The sequence below is a fragment of the Magallana gigas genome, chromosome 9 (genome assembly GCF_963853765.1).
Source record: "Magallana gigas chromosome 9, xbMagGiga1.1, whole genome shotgun sequence".
Classification (NCBI taxonomy): Eukaryota; Metazoa; Mollusca; class Bivalvia; order Ostreida; family Ostreidae; genus Magallana; species Magallana gigas.
In genome coordinates this window covers 26,859,629-26,881,918 of record NC_088861.1, presented here as the reverse complement: position 1 = coordinate 26,881,918, position 22,290 = coordinate 26,859,629, and the positions used below count along the sequence as shown (strand labels likewise).

General features: G+C 34.9%; 2 protein-coding genes across 2 annotated transcripts; both read right to left on the bottom strand.

The window, feature by feature from the left end:
* Positions 1-11,387: 11,387 nt before the first annotated feature.
* On the bottom strand, positions 11,388-12,495 carry LOC136271389 (mitogen-activated protein kinase kinase kinase 4-like). The gene is made up of 3 exons (XM_066071318.1): positions 12,475-12,495; positions 12,082-12,360; positions 11,388-11,561 (listed from the first exon to the last, which is right to left on the bottom strand). The coding sequence occupies exons 1-3, from the start codon at positions 12,493-12,495 to the stop codon at positions 11,388-11,390; spliced, it is 474 nt and encodes a 157-aa protein (XP_065927390.1).
* On the bottom strand, positions 12,230-21,398 carry LOC117692324 (mitogen-activated protein kinase kinase kinase 4-like). Its single transcript, XM_066071274.1, has 8 exons — positions 19,675-21,398; positions 18,574-18,849; positions 18,043-18,192; positions 17,350-17,507; positions 16,740-16,946; positions 14,097-14,196; positions 12,594-12,677; positions 12,230-12,360 (listed from the first exon to the last, which is right to left on the bottom strand). Exons 1-7 carry the CDS (start codon positions 21,373-21,375, stop codon positions 12,624-12,626), a joined length of 2,646 nt encoding a protein of 881 aa, XP_065927346.1. The 5' UTR covers positions 21,376-21,398; the 3' UTR covers positions 12,230-12,360; positions 12,594-12,623.
* Positions 21,399-22,290: the final 892 nt, after the last annotated feature.

The following is a 22,290-nucleotide window of genomic DNA, read 5'->3' as shown; positions in this document are numbered from 1 at the left end:
GGGTTATATACTGTATTTTGCTATTTATCTTCATACCCACATTAAACACCAAAGAAGACAAAATAACATCCACTTATTGTGACATTTACAGCTGTAATGATAAAATAAGAGGCCCATGGGCCATATCGCTCGCATGAGAAACAATAGCAATAACTCTGATGAAATCACCTTTATGGAGTCATATACAAATCAAATGGACAATGTAGTAGAGAATATCTTGCTTTAAAAGATTTTTTTACATATTCTTATTGAGCGCCTTTTGTTGTTTTAGTGATTGTTGTTTAAACAATTTAAAATACAAACGCTTTAATGTCGCTTTAATACATAATAATATGACAAATTGTAGCATTGCATTTTTTGCAAAGAATATTTTTAATACACATTGGTTTTCTTATTCTCATATTTTAACTTCTTCATAGACAACAGAACAAGTTCTTTTTCTTTTTTTTTTGGGGGGGGGGGTGTCATGTTTTAAACAATTGAAAATCTAAAAAATACACCAATATTAAAATTTGAACCCCTCCTTTGAGCCAAGTTATGGTTAAAAGATCAAAGTTTGAACAATTTAAAATCTACACTTGATTGCATAGTTATAAACAAAGTACGAACAGTCGGTTTTTAGCTCACCTGAGCTGAAAACTCAAGTGAGCTTTTCCGATCACAATTTGTCTGTCGTCCATCTGTCCGTAAACTTTTCACATTTTCAACATCTTCTCATTACTACTGGGCCAATTTCAACCAAACTTAACACAAATCATCCTTAGGCAAAGGGGATTCAAAGTTGTGAAAATTAAGGGCCATACCCTTTTTCAAGGGGAGAGAATTAGAAATTAATGAATTTTTTTTTTTAGGAATATTGAAAAATCTGCTTCTCAAGATCCATAAAGCCAGGAAAGCTGAAACTTGTGTGGAAACATCCTAAGGTAGTGTAGATTCAAAGTTGTGAAAATCATGGCCCCTTGGGGTAAGGTGGGGCCACAATGAGGGGTCGAAGTTTTACATAGGAATATATAGAATAAATCTTTAATTTTTAAAATCTTCTTCAGAAACTAAACAGGCAGGAAAGCTGAAACTAGTATGAAAGCATCCTCAGGTAGTATAGATTTAAAGCTGTGAAAATCATGACCACCCGGGGGTAGGATGGGGCCACAATGGGGGGGGGGGGTCAAAGCTTTACATAGGAATATATAGAGTAAATTTTTAAAAATCTTCTTCTCAGAAACTAATCAGCCAGGAGAGCTGAAACTTGTGCGGCATCCTCAGGTAGGGTATATTCAAAGTTGTGACAATCATGACCCCTGGGGGTAGGATGGGGCCACAATGGGGGCCGGAGGGTCAAAGTTTTACATAGGAGTATATAGAGTGAATATTTTAAAAATCTTCTTCTCAGAAACTAATCAGCCAAGAAAGCTGAAACTTGTGAGGAAGCATCCTCAGGTAGTGTAGATTCAAAGTTGTGAAAATCATGACCCCCGGGGGTCGGGTGGGGCCACAATGGGGGGTCGAAGTTTTACATAAGAATATATGGAGTAAATCTTTAAAAATCTTCTTCACAGAAACTAATAAGCCAGGAAAGCTGAAACTTGTGTGGTATCCTCAGGTAGAGTAGATTCAAACTTGTGAAAATCATGACCCCTTGGGGGTAGGGTAGGGCCAAAATGGGGGGTTGAAGTTTTACATAGAAATATATAGAGTAAATCTTTAAAAACCTTCTTCCCAGAAATTTATCAGCTAGGAAAGCTGAAACTAGTGTGGAAGCATCCTCAGGTAGTGTAGATTCAAAGTTGTGAAAATCATGACCCCCGGGGGTAGGGTGGGGCACAATGGGGGGTCGAAGTTTTACATAGGAATATATAGAGAAAAATCTTTAAGAATCTTCTTCTCAGAAACTAATCAGCCAGGAAAGCTGAAACTTGTGTGGAAGTATCCTCAGGTAGTGTAGATTCAGAGTTTTAAAAATCATGATCCCTGGGGGTAGGTAGGGCCACATTGCAATTGGGGGGTGTTAAAGTTTTACATAGGAATATATAGAGTAAATCTTTAAAAATCTTCTTCTCAGAAACTAATCAGCCAGATGATTCTTTATAATTGTTAAGACTTTGGCTCCATGACAATTCTTCGGCCTCACAAGAATGTTCAGAGTTTGATGTAGCCTTATATCCCATATATAAAAAATACTTAACATGTGATACAGTCATTTCATGCATATCTTTTATAAAGAACTATACATGTATATGATATGTTAAATTTGGCCCCTGTAATTCGCCATTTTTTAGAGTTTCTGGTACAATAAAATGTTATGTTATATTTTAGAAGAGTTGATGTAAAATATATTTTTCACTTAATTATTTGATTAATTTGCACTCACTGGCAGTATATGACGTCAGAAGTGACGCTATTTCTATAATTCAATCAAAATCAGTCAAAAACTGACATTTTTCTTATTTTTTTATGAATGGGAAATATAGAGCGCATGCTTGAACAAGGAAAATTGTTTGGTCACTTATTACCCTTGGCAAGATAAATCTCTGATTAAAATATTCTGTTTGTTCAAGCATGCGCTCTATGTTTTCTGAAAGAAAAACTGCTTGAAAACAAGCTGTTTTATGCTAAAAATACAAAAAATGGCGGGAAAGGTTGTCTTTACGATGTCATATTTCTAAATTGTGGGCAGTTGAATCAAAATGAACATTATATAAAAACATAATATATATATCTGTACAAAGAAAACAAAGAATTACAGTATAATAATGATGTTCATTTTAGGGGGCCATTTTAGGCCCATATCATATATAGTCCTTTATGCTATGCTATGGTATGTGATTTTAATGATATGCTATGAGATGTGTATGCTATGCTATGAGACTTGTTTGCTATGCTATGAGAAATTGAAATGAAGGGCTTAATGATATGGTATGCTATGCTATGAGATTTGAACAAAAACGCCTCCATACACAGAAGAGTTCCACACCTTTCGCAGTAAAATAAGAAGAAGCCAAAGTTTACCACAAATATATTATGTAAACATTTATTTTTTCAAATAAAAACATTTAAAACCGAGTTAAAAGAATGTTGTATGCTATGCCATGGTATGATATGACGAATGCGATTCTATGAGATTGTATGCTATGGTATGAGATTCAAATGCTATGCTATGAGATTTCAATGCTATGCTATGAGATTTCAATGCTATGCTATGCTATGGTGTATGTTGTAAAAGATATGCTTGAACTGGCTGTATGACTATAAAATCATCCTGTTAGAAAAGGGACTAATGATTATAATTAAACATAAGAATATCCAGGGGGAAAAATAGATTTTATTTATACAGGATCTACATGTATGATTGTACATTGTTCTATTGTTCCTCAGGTGAGCGATGTGGCCCATGGGCCTCTTGTTTGGTATACGTGAAGGTTACCATGATGGAAACTACAACTGTCTGCTTGTGTCAGTCCAAGTAATCTGAATGTAACATGAAATGATTCAAGTAAAGTCAACAATAAAGTACCGTATGAAACAAAGCACCGATCAGCAACGTTACATGTGATATATTTTAATAAATAATGAGATTTTTGAAAATGAGCTAAACAAGGCATCTGAAAGCGGTTTTAATAATGAATGTTAATATTTACGCCTGAAAATGGATTTACCAGTAACTAGTTAGATTATGCTTTTTTACAATTGTACATAATCATGTTTTTTTGTTCAGAATTTATGGAGGAAATACTCAGTTGATGACAAAATATTAAATCCTCTCTCACCGTATTACTCTTCAGCTGTATTGACATGACTTGAATCAAAGTGAGCCTGGCTCCAACAGTTACCTACGATAACTGATGTCTTCATCACTGACATCTCAGATCCGCTCCTCATATCAGTCAGAAACATTGATGAATAACTCTATTGGTCAATATCTAAGAAAATGATATACTCTTCAAAGCTCACCATAGGTCCACACACACACACACACACACACACATACACACACAAACACACACACACATACACATATCAACATACACCACGGGGTTCTGTTCTCTGTGGTCACCCTTCGAAGCTGTAACTTGGTAAGAAGACTTACACCATACATATATACATGTAGGGTCATACATCTCTACATACAGTTGCTCTTCACGATGTTAGTGTCTGGTATGTTACCATGAACAGTGACGCCCAAGACACTTAATGAAGATGAGGCGGCCAAAAAGGATGTAACAGTGTTACAGAGATTACAGTTTTCAGCAGACCTCGTCAGTCTTGGGCAGTCACAGTTCAATGCCAGCAACCAAACCTAAAACAGTGTTAGTAGATATATATATATATATATACATTTCAAAGCCTAAAATGAGAACAAGAGACTTATCTAGAATTTACAGCCATTTTTGTAACAAAAATATGCAATACAATTAGATTCAAAAAGTCACAAGCAGGTTCTAATCAATAGTTATTCATATGTATTTATACGTTAAATGCTTACACTGAAACTTTCTAACCAATATTTATCAACATATACATGTATTTATACATTAAATGTTTTGTGTGTACACACTGACCAGCATAATAAATTTGCATATCCCTCATATTTACTTTTCAGTGTTATTGTCATAAAAATAAATATGATAAACTTACCTTACAACATGTTGTTATTTTACATTGAGGTTCATTGAGGATAAATATGCACCCCCCCCCCATTACAAGTCTTGTTAGAGGAAAACTATGGAATGGGTTGACAGCTGCCCCTCTCTGTGAGTTTACAGTATGGTAGTGGGATCTGCATAACAAAAGTAATGATAATGTCAATAAAATGGACATAAATATCATCGATCGGTTGTTTGGCATTTCATAAAATGTAATAATTCTGTAAGGTCCCTGTTAATTTTATTCCAATCAATACAGCAAATTACACTATATACACACTGAGAGAGAGAGAGAGAGAGAGAGAGAGAGAGAGAGAGAGAGAGAGAGAGAGAAAGAGAGAGAGAGAGAGAAATTTTTTTTATAGGAAATAACTTTAAATTGTAGTTAAGACTTTATACTAGTATTTCTACAGGTCCCCGTCCCCCACCTCCCAACCAATACATCAAACAAAACTCTTTTAAAGGTTGATGATACAAACAACAAAAAAAGGACCAGGCACAACTAGTATGAATGTGTCACCACTTGTGTGTATGTGTGCATGTACCTGATGGTCCTACCATGTAGGTAATTGAAGGCCAGTAGAACCTCCTGTGTGTACACTCGAAAATGTTGTGTTCGGGTAGACCCATCTTAGCCGCCTCCTTTAGAGTTCCACTGTCACAGTACTCCATAAACACCAGCATTTAATCTAGACCTATAATGTATTGGAAGAAAAAGTGAGTAAGCTGAGGTACCCGATACAAAACTATACAATCCGTTCTGCTGCAATGTAAAGCCATAGCCATCAAGTTACATGTATAATAGTACTGAATAAATATATTAACCTTTTTTTTTATAGGTTACTGACAAGTTAGTCCAGTCAGAAATATACTTATTATGGGGAGTAAATGTTAAATGAATTGCAAAAACCTCAGTGGGACAGAGTTTTTTTTTTTTTTTTTACATTAGAATACCTTAAGCCATCTTGATTGAATAATTATCCTGATACATGTACTTTAAATTATCTTTAATTTGCATGCAGAAATATCACTGTCAAGAATATGTTCTCACATCGTCACAAACCACTGGCAATATGTATGACCCTCTTCCACCTCGCTGTGGTTGCACGATTCGACACAAAAATAACTCAGTTTCTTATAGTATTAACCAATGCAGGTAAAGCATAGTCGGAGATTGACCTTTGAAGCAACCTTTGATTATCCAATCACAGTTTACGTAACATACAGTATTATATCATTGCTACAAAGGCAGTGACCATGCAAGGTTAAACAATAATTTTCATTGGTTGAAGTGGACGTTACACATTTGGTGTTTATATTCAAGATTTTGGTGAATAAGGTGTTCTAGCAGTCATGGGTAGGAGAGAGCTATCCAAATATACAGATGCTGGACTGTTGTTTGAGACAATGTTTCACCAACAAGCGTTTTTTTAACCTCTTAATAAAAAATGTTGGCTTAAAAAGATCTGGTCATGTAAATTAGGCACATTAAACCTTTTTATTACACTCAGAAAAATCGCAACATAAAGTTACCATAAATAGAGGTCGGCTTACAGTACTGTACATGTATTAACAAAGAGTCAATGATTATGTGAACAGAAACTTGTAGGTAAAAGTACCTGCAAAAAGGGGGATACTCGGAAAACCCACAGAATTCTAAATCCTATAAAATATCTGACGAATCCAACATATCAGTAACAAATCCTCACCCTGTGGACTTCAACTCCGTGATACTGCACCAAGTTTGGATGCTGCATGCCCTCAAACAAGATAATTTCATCAGCCAACTCCTTCATTTCATCTGAAAGAGCAATACTGAGGCTACAGATTATGAGTCAGGAGTGCCAAGTTTTACTTACCGTAATCTTGTGTAAACAGGAAATCAACTAAACCACTAAAAATATTTCTGCACCACAAATTACATTTAGTAGAGTGAAAATTTCATTATTTTCTCTTAATCTGATGTTATTTCGACAGTCATATTCATAGCATATGCGCAGATTTCTGCGCAAAGGTGTGAAATCTTGAATTGGGTCCGTAGTCCTTAATTTACAGTATCAGAGAACACCAGACATTACCTTCAGCTCTGTCAAGGATTCGGCTATGGCTTGATGACAAAATGTCTGCGCAAAGGTGTGAAATCTTGAATTGGGTCCGTAGTCCTTAATTTACAGTATCAGAGAACACCAGACATTACCTTCAGCTCTGTCAAGGATTCGGCTATGGCTTGATGACAAAATGTCTGCTTGTACATAAGTTGCATCGTTTTCCCCATCAAGGATTCAAACTCCTTTCTCTGAGCTGAGAGGAATGTATACCAACAAGAAGTAGACCTTCTAACTACAAATGAACATGTAAATAAACAAACAATTAAACAAACCATTAAAACAACAAACAATCTCAATCATTTGATTACTATCAACCTTCATATCAGTATTTAAAGAGTCTAGGTGTTCAACAACTTAGTCATCAAATTCACCTTAAATTTTTAGGTAAATAAATATTTTTAAAGCTAAAAACTATTACTGTATACCAGGAAATTAACTTGCGTACTTAATTTTCGCAATATTCGCTGAAATTAAAATTCTGCAAATTTAACATCTTGTAAATTATTTGAGTATAATAATGATAAAGAATCAAATAGGATTTATCATGAAAACACAAAATATGTTTCCGTTTTAATGGCATAGTAGTATAGTTGACCCCGCTTAATTTATTAGCTACTGTGGTTTCATTAATATTCAAGGGTATTAATTTTCGTGGACTTCAAGGATACGTAAATACATGGCAATGACCCTACCAATTCAAATTGTGAGTAGAAATTTCACTTTATTTAACATTTAATTCATGGATAAACTTAACAACGAAATCCATGAAAACTAGAAAACTGACCAGTCAGGAAGGGCCCCGCTATGACAATTAATATAGAGAAGTGAAAAAAACTTTGAATTCCATCCTCTTTATATTAACAATGATGAAAAATAAATGCCCGGCAGAAGATGTAAAGAACTGGAATATATAGGATCTCGTGATTTGTAGTTGGATATGATTTTCATCCAACAATTAAAGTGTTTTTTTCTTGAGCCTTAGTGAGGGGATAAAACACACAAGTTGGATAAAAATCATATTATACTACAAAATCATGAGATTCTATTTATCCCATATTTTATACACCGCAATCAATGTTTACACTGTTTATAAAACTCTACATTATTTTTACTTCATTATGCCTAGGCAAATCCCATTGTAAAGTCACAACTCTGGAATATCAAAAAAATATCCAATGAGTCATATCCACGGGATAAAGTGGGTTAACATGGGATGAAATAAAATTTGTTAAAAAAACAAAGAATTGATACCAATGCAATGATACCTAGGCTTTGCCTCTATTCAATAAAACTATCATAAATCATTGTGTACGGTATTTTAACCCCAAAAAATATGAATATTATATTTCAAATCCATATTTCAAAGAATGTACACAATACTACACATCATTCAAAATTGACCTTAACTTCAAAACAAAGTTCATTTGCAGACACAGGCAGTGCAGTAATTAATCTCAATGTGACAGATAAAGATAAAGCTTAGGATTTTCTTCCTGTGGAAGGTTAATTAATCCCAAAGGACAAATATTGCACAGCCTTCCATGTATACAATGGTAACATTCTCAGCAGTTATCTCTCTTTGCCCATTCATTCTCAGCAGTTATCTCTCTTTGCCCATTCTTCTTATGCATAGTTATGAATCTACCCCACCACCCCAGCTCCAAACCAGAAGACATAGAGAACCAAACTTAGCATCAAAATATGTATTTCTGCCTACTGAACTACCATACCAAATTTGAACTTGATTGGGCAACCATAAAAAAAGTTATTAGAAAAAAACAGGAAATTTGTGGACGGAAGAGTGACAGACGGACGGACGGACAGAAGGACGGACGGACAGAGTGATTACTATAGGGCACCCGCAAATCCTTGCGGGGCCCTAATTAATATTCAACAAAAATTTATGAAACCACAGTATTTTGTCAAGAAAGATAATGTTATTAAGCAGTCTATCATAATAACAGATCATTGCTATTGTTACAAACTGGAAATATTTTATGATCTACCAATAGAGACATGCTTTCATTTTGAAGGTTTTTCCCTCAACTTTCGGTTTTGGCTATATCTAACAAGGCATACAAGGGAAAATTTGTTTTTTAATAACTTCTTTAAAAGCACATTTTTCATGTTACATAATCTTTTAAAAAGAAGTGCATTAATCAAACATGACTGGATTGACACTTAACAGGTACCCAAGCAACATGCGGTAATGCGTGTCTAATTCTGTCTGCCCAGTGCTCTCGGTAAATGTCAAAGTGATTTGGGGGCTCATAGTGTTTATACAAGGTTCTCATGAGTGTCTACCACGTAAAAAAGGTGTGAAACTCAACTGATAGCAATCTTTCCATCATAGAAATCGGGTGCACTTAAAGAAACTGTTATATTAACCTAACAAAATTTATGAACGGGTACTACATTAACCGGTGTTTTTATAGAAAAGCAATATAAAACAGTCATTGTGGTTATTTACAATTCTTAGCTTATTCACTCTAGACACTATATAGAACCATGATTCCAAATTTGGAAAAATTCAATACATAATTATGGATTTTGCAGCATTGATACACATGCATGAAATCGGAAGAAACAGTCCAGTCATAATTTACCTACACAACATATAGGCCTAGCTCATTGGCACTCGATGCTCTTCAAATTGCATAAATTGAGGAAACTTTAATCTCAAGGATTAAAATACATGTAAAACATAAACATTCAATATTTTACCAAATTCATTTTGTTTATATTCTTATGAAAAAGCTCAATTATGTCTGATTTTACTTTTTCTTTAGTTACAAAAAAGAATTGTTTTCAAACACCACTAAAAAGGTAAAATAGAAAAGTATAGACTTAGGAATTTCCCTATCCATCAATGTATTACATGTAGGTATTGGTTTATAAATAATAAAGTTATATGACTCTATAATGTGAGACCCTCAATTCAGTTTTTGCTCCATTTTGATGCTAGCTTGAGATTACCTCAACTATGACGTCATAGTAATGAGTTGTTTTTACTCACATAAGTGTAATATTTGCTTAATTTTATTCAAGCCTAAATTCGGAACAAATGCACCATGCCTTAACTCATTAAATATATGTCATAGGGAAAAGAAACTTGCTAATAAGGATTTTTTCTTTTACTCTTGTATATTAATTGTTACCATGGTAACAAATTTAACAAAAATTATCAAAAGACATCCAGTGGAAGAGAGTCGAATACATCTAACTGAAGTTCAAAATCCAGAAGAACAAGAAATACCCATTAAGTCTGTGAAATATGTATAATCAATGTAAAGTTTCCCAGTATCTAATATTCTAAATTATCTGCATGTAAAATACTGGCCAGGGTATATAGTTTTACAGGTTTCTTCTTTTAAACTTGGACGAGTGTAGTTACAAAAATAAATTTTACTTACATCAAGTGTGGCTCATTGTTGTGTTTTATTCTTTGAAGAAGTTCCATTTCAATTTACATGTTATCTAAAATGAAATGTTTTGAATTAAATTTTACATTATCAAACACTATCCCCAACATATGCAATTCTATGTCAAAAGCAGCCATTAGTTTGAGAGAGAGAGAGAGAGAGAGAGAGAGAGAGAGAGAGAGATTAAGTGACACAGAGAGAATTAGAGAGAGGGGGAAAGATACAGAAAGAGAGAACATATAGGGAACAATAACTACATCTTCATGCACAACACATCTATACAGCATAAAGACCAACACCCCCCCCCCCATAGCATTCAATATCAACACCCACCCCAACATATTGATCTATTTTTGCAAAAGGCTTCTACATGTTAAAGAGTGCATACCTACATCTTCGGTACATAGTAATGCCACATGCATGACAAATCAATTTACTCAAATTTAATGCAAATCTATCATCATAAATATAGAATTGGAACCTACCGGACACTAATTCAATTCACTTACAATGTAAACTAATCTTAGATAGCTGGACACTGCTAGAATGAAGTATTTTTCCTCACCGGAAACTTTCTGCTTTTCTACTTTCACTTTTGTTCGCTTGAAATGATCGCACTAAAAACCCGAAGTGATATTTGGTATCAAAATTTATAAATATGTCTTCTAAACTCATATATAATTAGAAACACACACACCTTTTCATTTTTTTATGTAAAAACTCAAAATAAATTATGTTCAAGTTAAAATCACAATTTCTTTAATATCATAGTAAGAAATATGCCTTACCAGCATGCATGGAGCTCAATATGGGTATAGTCCACTAATGCATTTTCCATAGGCGGCAATGTTAACGTTATGGTTCATAGCTCCGGCCCTAATTTTCTTTCAGCAACGAGGGACCTCTTGAATGAAAGCTCATCAAATTGTCTCTTTCCTGTTCAAATTTCGTGGTTTGAAGTCAGATTTGTTTTCCGGCAAATTGCGTCTGTATTGAAAAACTCTGAAAATGAAAGTAAAAGTAGGGAATTTCTCAGTTTTGGAAAGGGTTTACATCAAACAATTTCAATTCTTTTCTTCAAATGATTATTCAATTTTGACAATTGTTTTAAAAATTGAAAATTCTCTTCTCTGACCTGTGTCAAGCATTCCGATTTAAAATGTCCAAATAAATGTATATACAATCTGCAAGAATAGGGACTATTTTGCTTATAGGCACTACTTTGTTGTCCTACCGTTTCTAAAAATAGTTAGAGGGATATACCCAATGGCTTGATGACAAGATGTCTGCTCATTCACAAGTTGCACCGTTTTCCCCATCAAAGATTCAAACTCCTTTCTCTGGGCGCTGAGCTGAGAGGAATGAATAACAACCAGCAGTAGGCCTTCTACCTACAAATGAACAAAACAATTAAACAAACCATTAAAACAACAAACATTCCATGAAAACAACAAACAATCTCAATGATTTATACTACCAACCTTAAGTTTATATTACTATTCAAAGAGTCGAGCCACTTAATTCATCTTAAATATTTCGGTATGATTTTCAAAGCTATAAACTATTATTTAGTAAAAAAGTATTTTAACTATCTTAGCTTTAAAATATGAATATTTCTGTATATCTTTATACAGAGATCTTCTTTTTACGGAGATAAATATAGTCTATAAAAGCCCAAGATCATCCAACCGTCTTAATTAAAACATAAAAAAAGACATTTAATTTTCATGGTACAAAAATTTTCCTATTATAATAGTCCAATCAATTCAAATGTGGCCATTTTTGTAGTATTTACATTCATATAAATTTTCTCATAATAAGTGTAAATTACACCTGCTGGTAAATGCTTACTGTACATTATGATAGAGGTACCTGAATATTTTACATAACATTTGAGAGTATAAATGGTACCTGTATGTGAGACAATGCAATGGCCGTTTCAGCTGTTGGGTCCACATTGACGATTTGACCGAACCAGCGGGGGCAGTCCTTCACACTCCCCTGCCCACCCTGACAACACACCATTAGTAGGTAGCCGTCCTCTTTGAGCATACCCAGGTCTTGTATTGAGGCGCTTAAGTCTTCTTGTCCACAAGTCACATTTAACAGCTGCAAGATGAGGCGTCGGTTGTCAGCGATTCTGGACAGGATGAACATCAGATATCCGGGGTCATTGGTCGAGAAGTTGACCTTAAAGAAAAAACAAATATTTTGTCTTTTCTTCACTGAAAGAAATTTCCAATTTACCTGCAGAAGATACTTGTCTTAAATAATATATACAATCCCAATCAAAGAATCCATTACCATTAACTGGTTCTGTAGCATTATTTGATAAAATGCTCAAGGTCACCTTCTGTTATAAAGTGTAATGAAAATGGCCTAGATTTCACTGCTTCAAGCTACAGACACAATCACACACTTACCATCACAAAATTAGTTGTTTTTAGTTTAGCTTAAAGCTCAACTGTGGTCACTGCAATGTTAAAGTCAGCGGCTATTTCCAGATCCTTCAATAATAAAAAAATACTTCTCATTACAGCACAACATAATTCACTTGGGCAAAATTTGGCATATCATTTTCATATGCATGATCTGAGTTGTAGGAATTATGTTTCAAACATGTCAAATAAATTCACTTAAGGTATCGGATGTACAATTGAGCCTGAGAGCTCGGGATTTTCCAGGATGAGCTCGGTAGATTACGGAGCTTGAAATGAATTTTCAAAAAGTCGCACCATTATTTATTTAACATAATAAACAATAAAGAATTAACAATTGATGCATTAAGTCAAGCAATATTTTTTTTCATAATTTTAAAACGAATTATTTTAACTCCCCCCCCCCCCTTACGCTGATTGTGACTTGTAGCAGCTTTACGTCATTTGCCGTTGTATGACGTTATTTTTTTCCCCTGGCGCTATTGCAATAATGTGAAGAAAAAAAACCCTAATTTATAGAGTAAAGTTTGCAGTGAACAAGTCGCGTATTTCGTCGAAAAATACTGAGTAAGTCGTTTTAATTACCGGTATTGATTTTGTAGATATTGTGACTGTGCATAACTTGAATTGGGGTAATCTGGTAATTGTATGGCCCTATTCAATTTGTTCAATTTTTTGTATACCTAATTTCATTATACATACAGAGTGTTTTGGACCTAACATTTGTATAACGGCATATTTGCTACTAACTATTTTTAATAAGTACCATGCATAATGGATTTCTTGGTTAAAATGCTTGTACACATTTATTTTAATTACTGTGTTTAAACATATCCTTGTTTTTTTCCGTAAATCATGTAACCAAGAGTCAAATAATGAAATTTCTAATCACTGATTGCAATTTTTCATCGGGATTCGCATTTCATATTACATGTATGTGCATGAACGGTACATTTTTCACTCTTTTTCAAATCGCTGGATTTTATATCATTCAAATAATGCTATTAGATACCAATTCCGACTGGTTTAAAGTCAATTTGTTTCACTTTGCTGTTTACAGAAATCAAATACTCAAAATTTGATTGACAAGTTCAGCCAGATTTCCCATGTCCGATGTTATGTGTGGTATGAGTACACAATCTTATCATGTAAAAAATGCATGCTTATTACAACATCACAGAGTCATTTATGGTTGATTCATATTTTGGTATTTGAGCATTGAATCATTATTTTTTGAAAAATCAGGTCTCATAACTGCAATGGTGTGTGCATACAAAATTGAATAACTCGCGCTGGCTATCATTTTTTGGTCAATTGTACATCTGATACCTTTAGATCTTGCAAGTCTTATGTTGAATCATAAATCTGTAAAATACATCATGTACATGTACATGCCAGTTTTAAAATTTAGCTTACTTTAGAAAATCTCCACATTACGTTTTTCACTTTAATCTAGAAGATTCAAATTCTAGAATAAAGTAAGGATACCTTTCGCAGTGCTTTTGCAAATCCTAATGCTTTTGAAGCCCTTTCTCTTGCTTCATTGAAGAGTTTTTTGCAATTTCTTGATGTCTGTTGAAACAGATGCCTGTAAAATCAATACATTATCATTAACACACAGATGTAACAAACATAATTTGAAAGGCATCTTGAATAACAGAATTTCAATACAATGATACCGTATATCCCGTAATTTTTGAGATGGTCTAATTTTCAATTTTTTCACAATCTCTTTTAAATTGAAAACTTTTGAATTTTCTGACATGCAAACAAAATCAAATATGTCGATGAGTATAAGATTGTTTGTTGAACATCATATAATTTTGATAAAAGTTGCCACATTTATTCTTATACATTGTATTATTTTGCCATCTTAAAAAATTGTTCGCCTGAAAAACTTATAGATTAATTTTTATTTTTTTTTTTTGGGGGGGGGGGTGGGGGTGGGAGGGAGAGTTTGATTTCATTTTTTAAATTAATGAATTTCTGTGTCCATGGTATAGAATGCTTCTAAAATGCTTCTACTTTTGCTGTTCCCAGACAAATAACATAGTGAAATATACTATAGTTTTAAATGATTTTCGCCGAAATGTTGTTGTTGATTTGATTAATAAAATAAAATGTTCATCAAAAAATTTCATAATACAATTTTTCCTTGAAACTGCAAATTCATTGAATCCATGCAGCAAAATTAATTTTCACAAATATTTATGAAACCCAAAAATATGAATCAAGATTAACCAGCATGAGAAAAATATCATACAGAGGTGTAAAGTCTGAACATGAGATAAATATCATTGAGAGATATATAGCCTGCACATGAGACAATTATTGCAGAGAGGTGCATGTTTATAGCGGGTCATTAAACATATATCATAGAGATATGTAAAGCCTGCACTTGAGACACATATCGAATAGAGATATAAAGCCTGCATATGAGATACCGTATTTTCCCGACGATAAGTCGGTATTTTTTTCTCTGAAGCAGAGCACTCGACTTATCGTCTAAAAATATTAAAAATCTTGGTTTTAATCATCTTGAGCTGGCTGTGTTATTGAAAATTACGTTGTTGAATTCAATGTTCATCTTTAATTATTATCATTTTCACTCATCTGTTAACACTAGAATACATATTAATAACAGTTATTGAACAATGGTGTATTTTTTTAATCAATTAAAAGTTTTACCGTTCGGTTTTTATAACCACATTGTCACATGATTCCATATATCACTATAGTGGGAAGATAATATTGCGCAGTAAAATTGAAACCAAACTTGGATGGGAAAAAATATTGCAGTAGGTCCAGGGAATGTTTTAAAGTTTTATTATTTTATTAGTAAAGAGTTGTTAGTGGAAAGTATAAATAAGAAATATTTTATGGTCAAAATCAATCTTAAAATACGTAATCGGCCATTATCAACTCTATTGTTTATACGGTAGACTGATCCAGGTTGTGTTAATAATCTTGCTAAGGCTGAAATCTATACGGCAATTTCACTCACTGTGTACATAAAGAGTACCGTTATAAGAGTGATTATAGTTCATTAATTAATTATTGTCCAATTCTTTGATTATTGTTAAATAAAAAATTTAGGAAACGTATGTATGTCGTATATCGTCATTATCAAGTCGTACAAATGATCGATCTATTCTGACAGTGTCTCTTTAAAATAATAACATGTAACTGTATTACTGGATACAAAGTAAACAAGTTTCATCAAATCAAAGTAATTGCTAAGCTTTCTGCTTTTGAGATACCCCTTTGAAGTCCGACACGAGACAGGTGCATGCCTCTGACACCGGAAATTGTTAAACAAACATTGACCACGCGCCGAGTCAACAGGTGGCTGGTTACGTAATGGCGGATACACTGGCGATGGTCAGAGTGGGTGATTATTTTAATGCATGGGAATAAAATATTTCTGTCAAAGTAAGTTTAATTTTGCATAACACGCGATATCGGGAATTGTTTACAATGCAAGCGACTTTGTAGATGTTGTCGGTAATTGAAAATATGATGCATAAGTATAAAGAGTAATTGTTTAAATGTTAATCATTAATAATAATTGGTAGCAATATCGGGGACATCGTGGCATCATACACTGATAATGTTACTGCAGTTTTATACACCATTTTGAAGCGATAAGTTCGACGTGTCGTCTGAAACGACGTATCGTAGGATTTTGTTTAAATTTTGGCTAAAAATTAGCAATTCGACGAGTCGTCCGCATCGACGAGTCGTCGGGAAAATACGGTAAATATCATTAAGAGATATTAAGTCTGCACATGAGACAAATATCATAGAGATATGTGGGGTCTGCACTTGAGACACATATCCTAGAGAGATATAATGCCTGCACATGAGACAAATATCATTAAGAAGCCTGCATATGAGACAAATATCATACAGAGATATAAAGCCTGCATATGAGACAAAAATCATACAGAGATATATAAAGCTTTCATATGATATAAATATCATTAAGAGATATAAAGTCTGCATATGAGACAATAACCATAAAGAGATACAAAGCCTACACATGAGACAAATACTATAGAGAGATATAAAATGCTATTAGATTCACCATCATGAGACAAAAATCGTATATATATTGCCTGCACTTCTGACCTGATATCCTGGATCACCATCTTCTGTTGATCCTGCACTTCATCATTGGTGTCGCTGTCGTTGTTGTTGTTAGTGTCCTTCTCCCCTGGGTCTGATCTATCCACGCTATCATCGTTGATCGTTAAGTTGTACAGGCTTGTTGAGAAATCATCAATTCCGCTCTCCAAAAAGTCCGCAATAGAATTCAGCAGACTACTGGCCAGTGAGCTGAAAGCACATGTAAAATCCATGTCACTAAAGTGATTTAAAAAAACATTGAGCTGTCTTCTCCTTCACCCTTCAAAATCACACCTTTGTAAAAATTTAAACCTAAATTGGCTGTTTTAGAATATCATTATGAAGTCTGTAGCCAGTACATGTACTGTATTTAGGTGAATATTCGCCCCTGTTTCATTTCCAACCTTTCACGTTTGTTGTCAGTGGAAAAATTTAAGACTGGATTAATCTGAATATCTCATATTGGCTCTCTCTAAACACAACTTTGTCTGGAAGACTCCAAAATGGGGCAAAACTGATTGCATGTGGAGAAGGGTGAAAATTACGAGAGCAAAAATAACTCTGTAATACAGGGATGGAGTGTATACAGGGCCTGTATACAACATTCTAATACCTGAATCGTTTGCCTGCTTCTGCCTCCCCTCCAATAACATGGGGACATATCTGCTTGGTGAAGAGCCATTCTGACTCCAGGACATTTTTCAGACTGAGAGATGCCTCAGGGAGACTCTGGAGAGCCAACATCCAGCTCTGTAGGTATGTGAAATACACCTGCAGCAAGTACAAATACAAAGAGTTTATGCCTGTAATCAAATCTCCTAAATCTATGAGTTGTGATGTTGGGGAATACAAAAAGACTTCGATACTTAACACAGACTCTGTAATACTTCTTAGCAAGGATAAAAACCAACATCTAACTTCTTCTGAGACTTTAAATTAAGTCTAACACCTTGTGAGGCTTTTACTTAAGTCTAACATCTTGCAAGACTTTAACTTAGTCTAGCATCTTGCGAGACATTTACTTATGTGTAATATCTTGCGAGACTATAACTTAGGTCTGACATATTGCAGTATATAAACTTGAATCTAACTTCTTGTGGAACATAATTTATGTCCAACATCTTGTGCAATGCTCCGAGTTACATTTACACTTATAAAAGATGATTGCTGGCCGGGATTTACTCTGTCACAAATATGCAAAATACTCATAATTTCTGGTTGCAAATCATTTTATTCGCAACTTGGACCACTGATCTTGTAGGACATAAATTTACGTGTAACATCTTGTGGGTCTTATTAAACTTACTTCTAACATCTGGCGGACATCGTTGTCAAACTCTTCCAGATCTTTCATTGTGTTGGTGTCCCCTTCTGATGTTACCTCGTCCACCATGGTCTGGAAATACTGCTTGACTATCACCGCTCCCCTCAAAACCTCTTTGCATTCTCTCAAAAGCTAACATAGAACAATAAATCTCAAAGAGTACAGTATGCACAAAGCATGGGTTTACTAGTACATTTCAGAATCCATGTGGTAATTATTGTAATTATTATGAATATTAATTTGTATTGGTAATAAGCAATGAATGGTTGGTCCTTCCGTAACCAAACAAAGATGGTTTCATGAAGACTATGACTATAAACAGGTTCTATACATAGTGTTAAAAAGATGTTTAATTTCTTCTATAAATAGTCCTGGTTTTTAGACTCTGAATGTGTTGCTAGATAAGATAATGCAAAATGGAGGCCTCTAATTCCATTTCAAAAGCAAGAGGAACAAACAGTATTGCCCATTATACCAGACATGTAGCCATTAACATGAAATTTGAAAACATACCGGTCTTATGCTGAGAAACGAGGGGTCGATAACAGGTCTCTGCTCCAGGCGAAGCCGCAAGGCTTCATGAATGACTTCCAAAAACACATGCAGTAGGAATAGGTAGCTGGACTGGAATGAAGGCAAGCCCATCTGGATGAACTGTTCGCACCAAGCTCCGAAATCTGTGAGGCTGGAACTTCGGTGGAAATTGATGGATGTGGAGCTAGCGTCGGCGTAGTGGAGATCCAAGGAGGGTGAGGATGAGAGCTGGACTGTGCCATCTACCTCTGGTGACTACAATCACAAATCAAAAGTACTGAAAATCCTGAAATTTGTCGGCAAAGAAGTACAATTGAATGAACTGTGGCAAATAAAATTGAATAATTTGATTTTAAAAAACCTGCAAAATCAAAAGTGCAAGTGAGCAAAAATATATAACTTGTACAAAAAATTAATATACAATAATCACAGTGAACAAAAAGTGAAATTTTATTCATTTATTTCTTTTATAATTATATTAATGAATAAAACCTAAAATTTAGATCAGACACTGACATAACATCTGAAGTGCTAGACGTGAACAATTAAGAGATGTATAGCAGTACATATACAGTATGACCAGACCCAACCTAACAGAAAGTAGACTCCAACCAAACCCCCATTCTGCTCCCTGTGTCCTCTCAGGGTCTGCTTAGGGTTTGCTATGGCGGACCCAGAGCTGACTCCAAGCAGACCCCATGCTAACCCAGAGCAAACATCGAAAGCAGACTCCGATTTCAGAAGCAGACCCTTAAATTGCTACTGAAATATGACCAAAAGTCTCTACTTGATTGTGTATTTGGAATATATTAGGTGCGGGTTTACAGGTTGTAAGAAAAAAGATTAATCAGCTTTTGTGCATAAAGCCAACCCCAAGAACCGACCCCGAGTAAACCCATAACAGACCCTGATCAGACCTGAGATCAGATGCATTTTTTTTTAAAACTTTTACGGACTGCTTTGGTGTTAAGTTGTGTCTAGTCGATACTGTAATACAAATAAACATGATAAACATCCTAATCTAATGCATTAAAACTGCAAATTTCTTTAAAACTACTGCAAATGTTAAAACTTGTTTACCTGCATTTCTAACTGAGGGAGAGTCTTTGGTCTCTGTAAAGCTTCTCTTGCTCTCTGTAACGTTCTGTCCAAGAGCTCTTTGAACCTCAACAACATTTTATTCATGCCCATTCGCTTTAATGTCTTGTCTACATACTTTCTAAACAACAGTTTGGCTGAAGTGTGATGCAGCTCATCAAGGCTGGCTTCACTGGAGGCTCGAGAGAGACTACCGAGGGAGTAGGTCGAGGACAACTTGGATCCTCTCGAAGGAATCTCAGAGGAGTCCGGACTACTGATCTTTGATGCCCTTGAAGGATGGAGTGTAAACGTTACACGCTTAGCATTGTCTGTCTGTGCACCTAAACATTCTGGTGATGGAATTTCAACTTCGTCTTCGCTATTTCCACTGACAGATTCTTGAATTTTAGGAATATCTACCCTATTTAAACCTGTAAAATCAAATTCCTCCGATGATCGGGGACTTTCTATAACTGGCCAGTCTAAATCTGATGCGTGTTGTGCACCAAGTACTAGTCCTAATTTTTTTATTTTGTGGCACAGATCTTTGGTAATACTTTGCCAAAGATAAAGTGATTTCACTCTTTGAGTAAATTGTTCATTTTTATACATTTCATATTCTTTTGCAAAGGACCTTGATGTTGGAAACAGTTTCTCACAAGAATCTAGTTTGTCCAGCAATTCTTGGACGTATTTCAAAGCTTCCCTCTGTTGAGCGACAGTTTCACTTGAAAGAGTGAATGAATATGCAGTCCCTTCATTCTGCCGATTAGCATAGGAATCTTCTTCACTCTTGCTGTCACTAAGTTCTACTGAACATTCAAACCTAAAATTCAGTATCTCTTCAATCACACCTGGAATTTTTGCTCTCTCATTTTGTAGAAATTCCTCCTGTTCAAGCTGATTCTGAAATCCATTTTTTTCCATCTGAAGTTCCAGCCACAGGTAATCCTTGTAACGTTCTTGCCACAATTCCTGCTCTGAACTGATCTGCCTTCTGTAACTCATTTTTTCTTTCACTCCCTTTGCGTCTTTCTCTTTTTTGGAATTTGAGCCCATATTAAGCAGTGTTGAGAATATCTTGAAAAAATCCACTCTCTCTTTGGGCACTTCCACATTTACCACAGACTGCCTCCTGTGTTCACTCCTTCCAACAGACCAGCTTGAGCTCAGAGACTGTCCCATCATGGAGAGGGGATGAGATTTCAAATTAAACGATGTGAATCTGCCGGAACTATCCACTGGCAATTTACTGCCGAAATTAAAGGAAGAAAATCTTCCAGAGGTGTCAAATTTTGCGGCCGCCTGAGGCACAGGAACATCCACTGTAGATGTGTCTATGGCAGCTAAATCGCTAGAACTTCTTTTCGCTAAGCGCTCATGAGCAATTGTTTTAGTCATGCTTTTCTTTCTCATTTCTCGTCGATCCATGCTTCTCTTATCTTTATCGTCTGCAAAATCCTTGTCTAAATTGTCATCAGAGTCTATATGTCCAAGTTTGCAAAATAAAGGGTCATTTGCATACCTTTCTTTTATAACCGCATTTCGATGGGACTTCTTGGAGGCCTTCTTCAGTTCTGTGAATTGTTTATAGGATGATTTTTGAATGTTTGTCTGGTGTTTTTTCTTGTCTCTTTTTACTCCACGCATATAAGTTGGTGGGGTGACACCATACAAGTTTCCTGTTGACATTTCTTCCATAGAATTACATTGGTAATCACCCTCTTCTTCACTTCCACTACAATCTGCATCATGATGACCTTGTCTTTGAGGAGAATGTCCACTGAGAAAAAAAAATAAAACTGACAAAATTAAATTTCACTTCACACTTCATAAACATGGCATTAATATGTCATAACCATAGAAAAACACAAAATAAATCATTCATAACACTGTTTAAATAATGCAACAAATCTCTCTCTCTCTCTCTCTCTCTCTCTCTCTCTCTCAGACTAGGACTTTTTTATCATGTTTATCATTATTGCACCTTACATGTAATTTGGCATATGTAACTCCAAGGATTGATGAACCAACAAAAACACCCTGCATCAAACATTACAGTCTTATTTCAATTTCATCAAACGCTGTTCTAACCAGGTCGACAATGCACTAATGTCTTACCACTCCCCTCCCCTTTCCAAGCCCCTTTTTTATCAACACTAACCTTAAACCCATTTACACAGAATCATTTTTTGAAACACTGTCTTACAGCTCTTTCAAATGTAAATAATTTCCAACAGATAGCTAAGTGTTTATTTTGTGTATTCTAAGACTCAATGATACAATGTTTGTATCACCTAGTCATTCCGTCCAAGATAACATGTACGACGTTCACGACACTGCTTGCTTGCAGCATTAATGCAGGTCGGATGCATTGTTTTAGCACGATTATTTTGATTATGCAAAATATCTAAGTTACAATAAGCTAATCTACCTGATGAAATTGTCTGGATCTTCCGCCAGTGGGTTAAAATCTTCGGTTGGCGTTGTCGACAAGGGAGTTTTTAATTCCCCGTCCGCCATGTCAAGTTTCGATAACTCCTGCTAGGTGAGCATGGTCAGAGTTATCCTTCTTTAAATTTCTACCCAAACGAAATCTGAATGTAGTTAATTAAT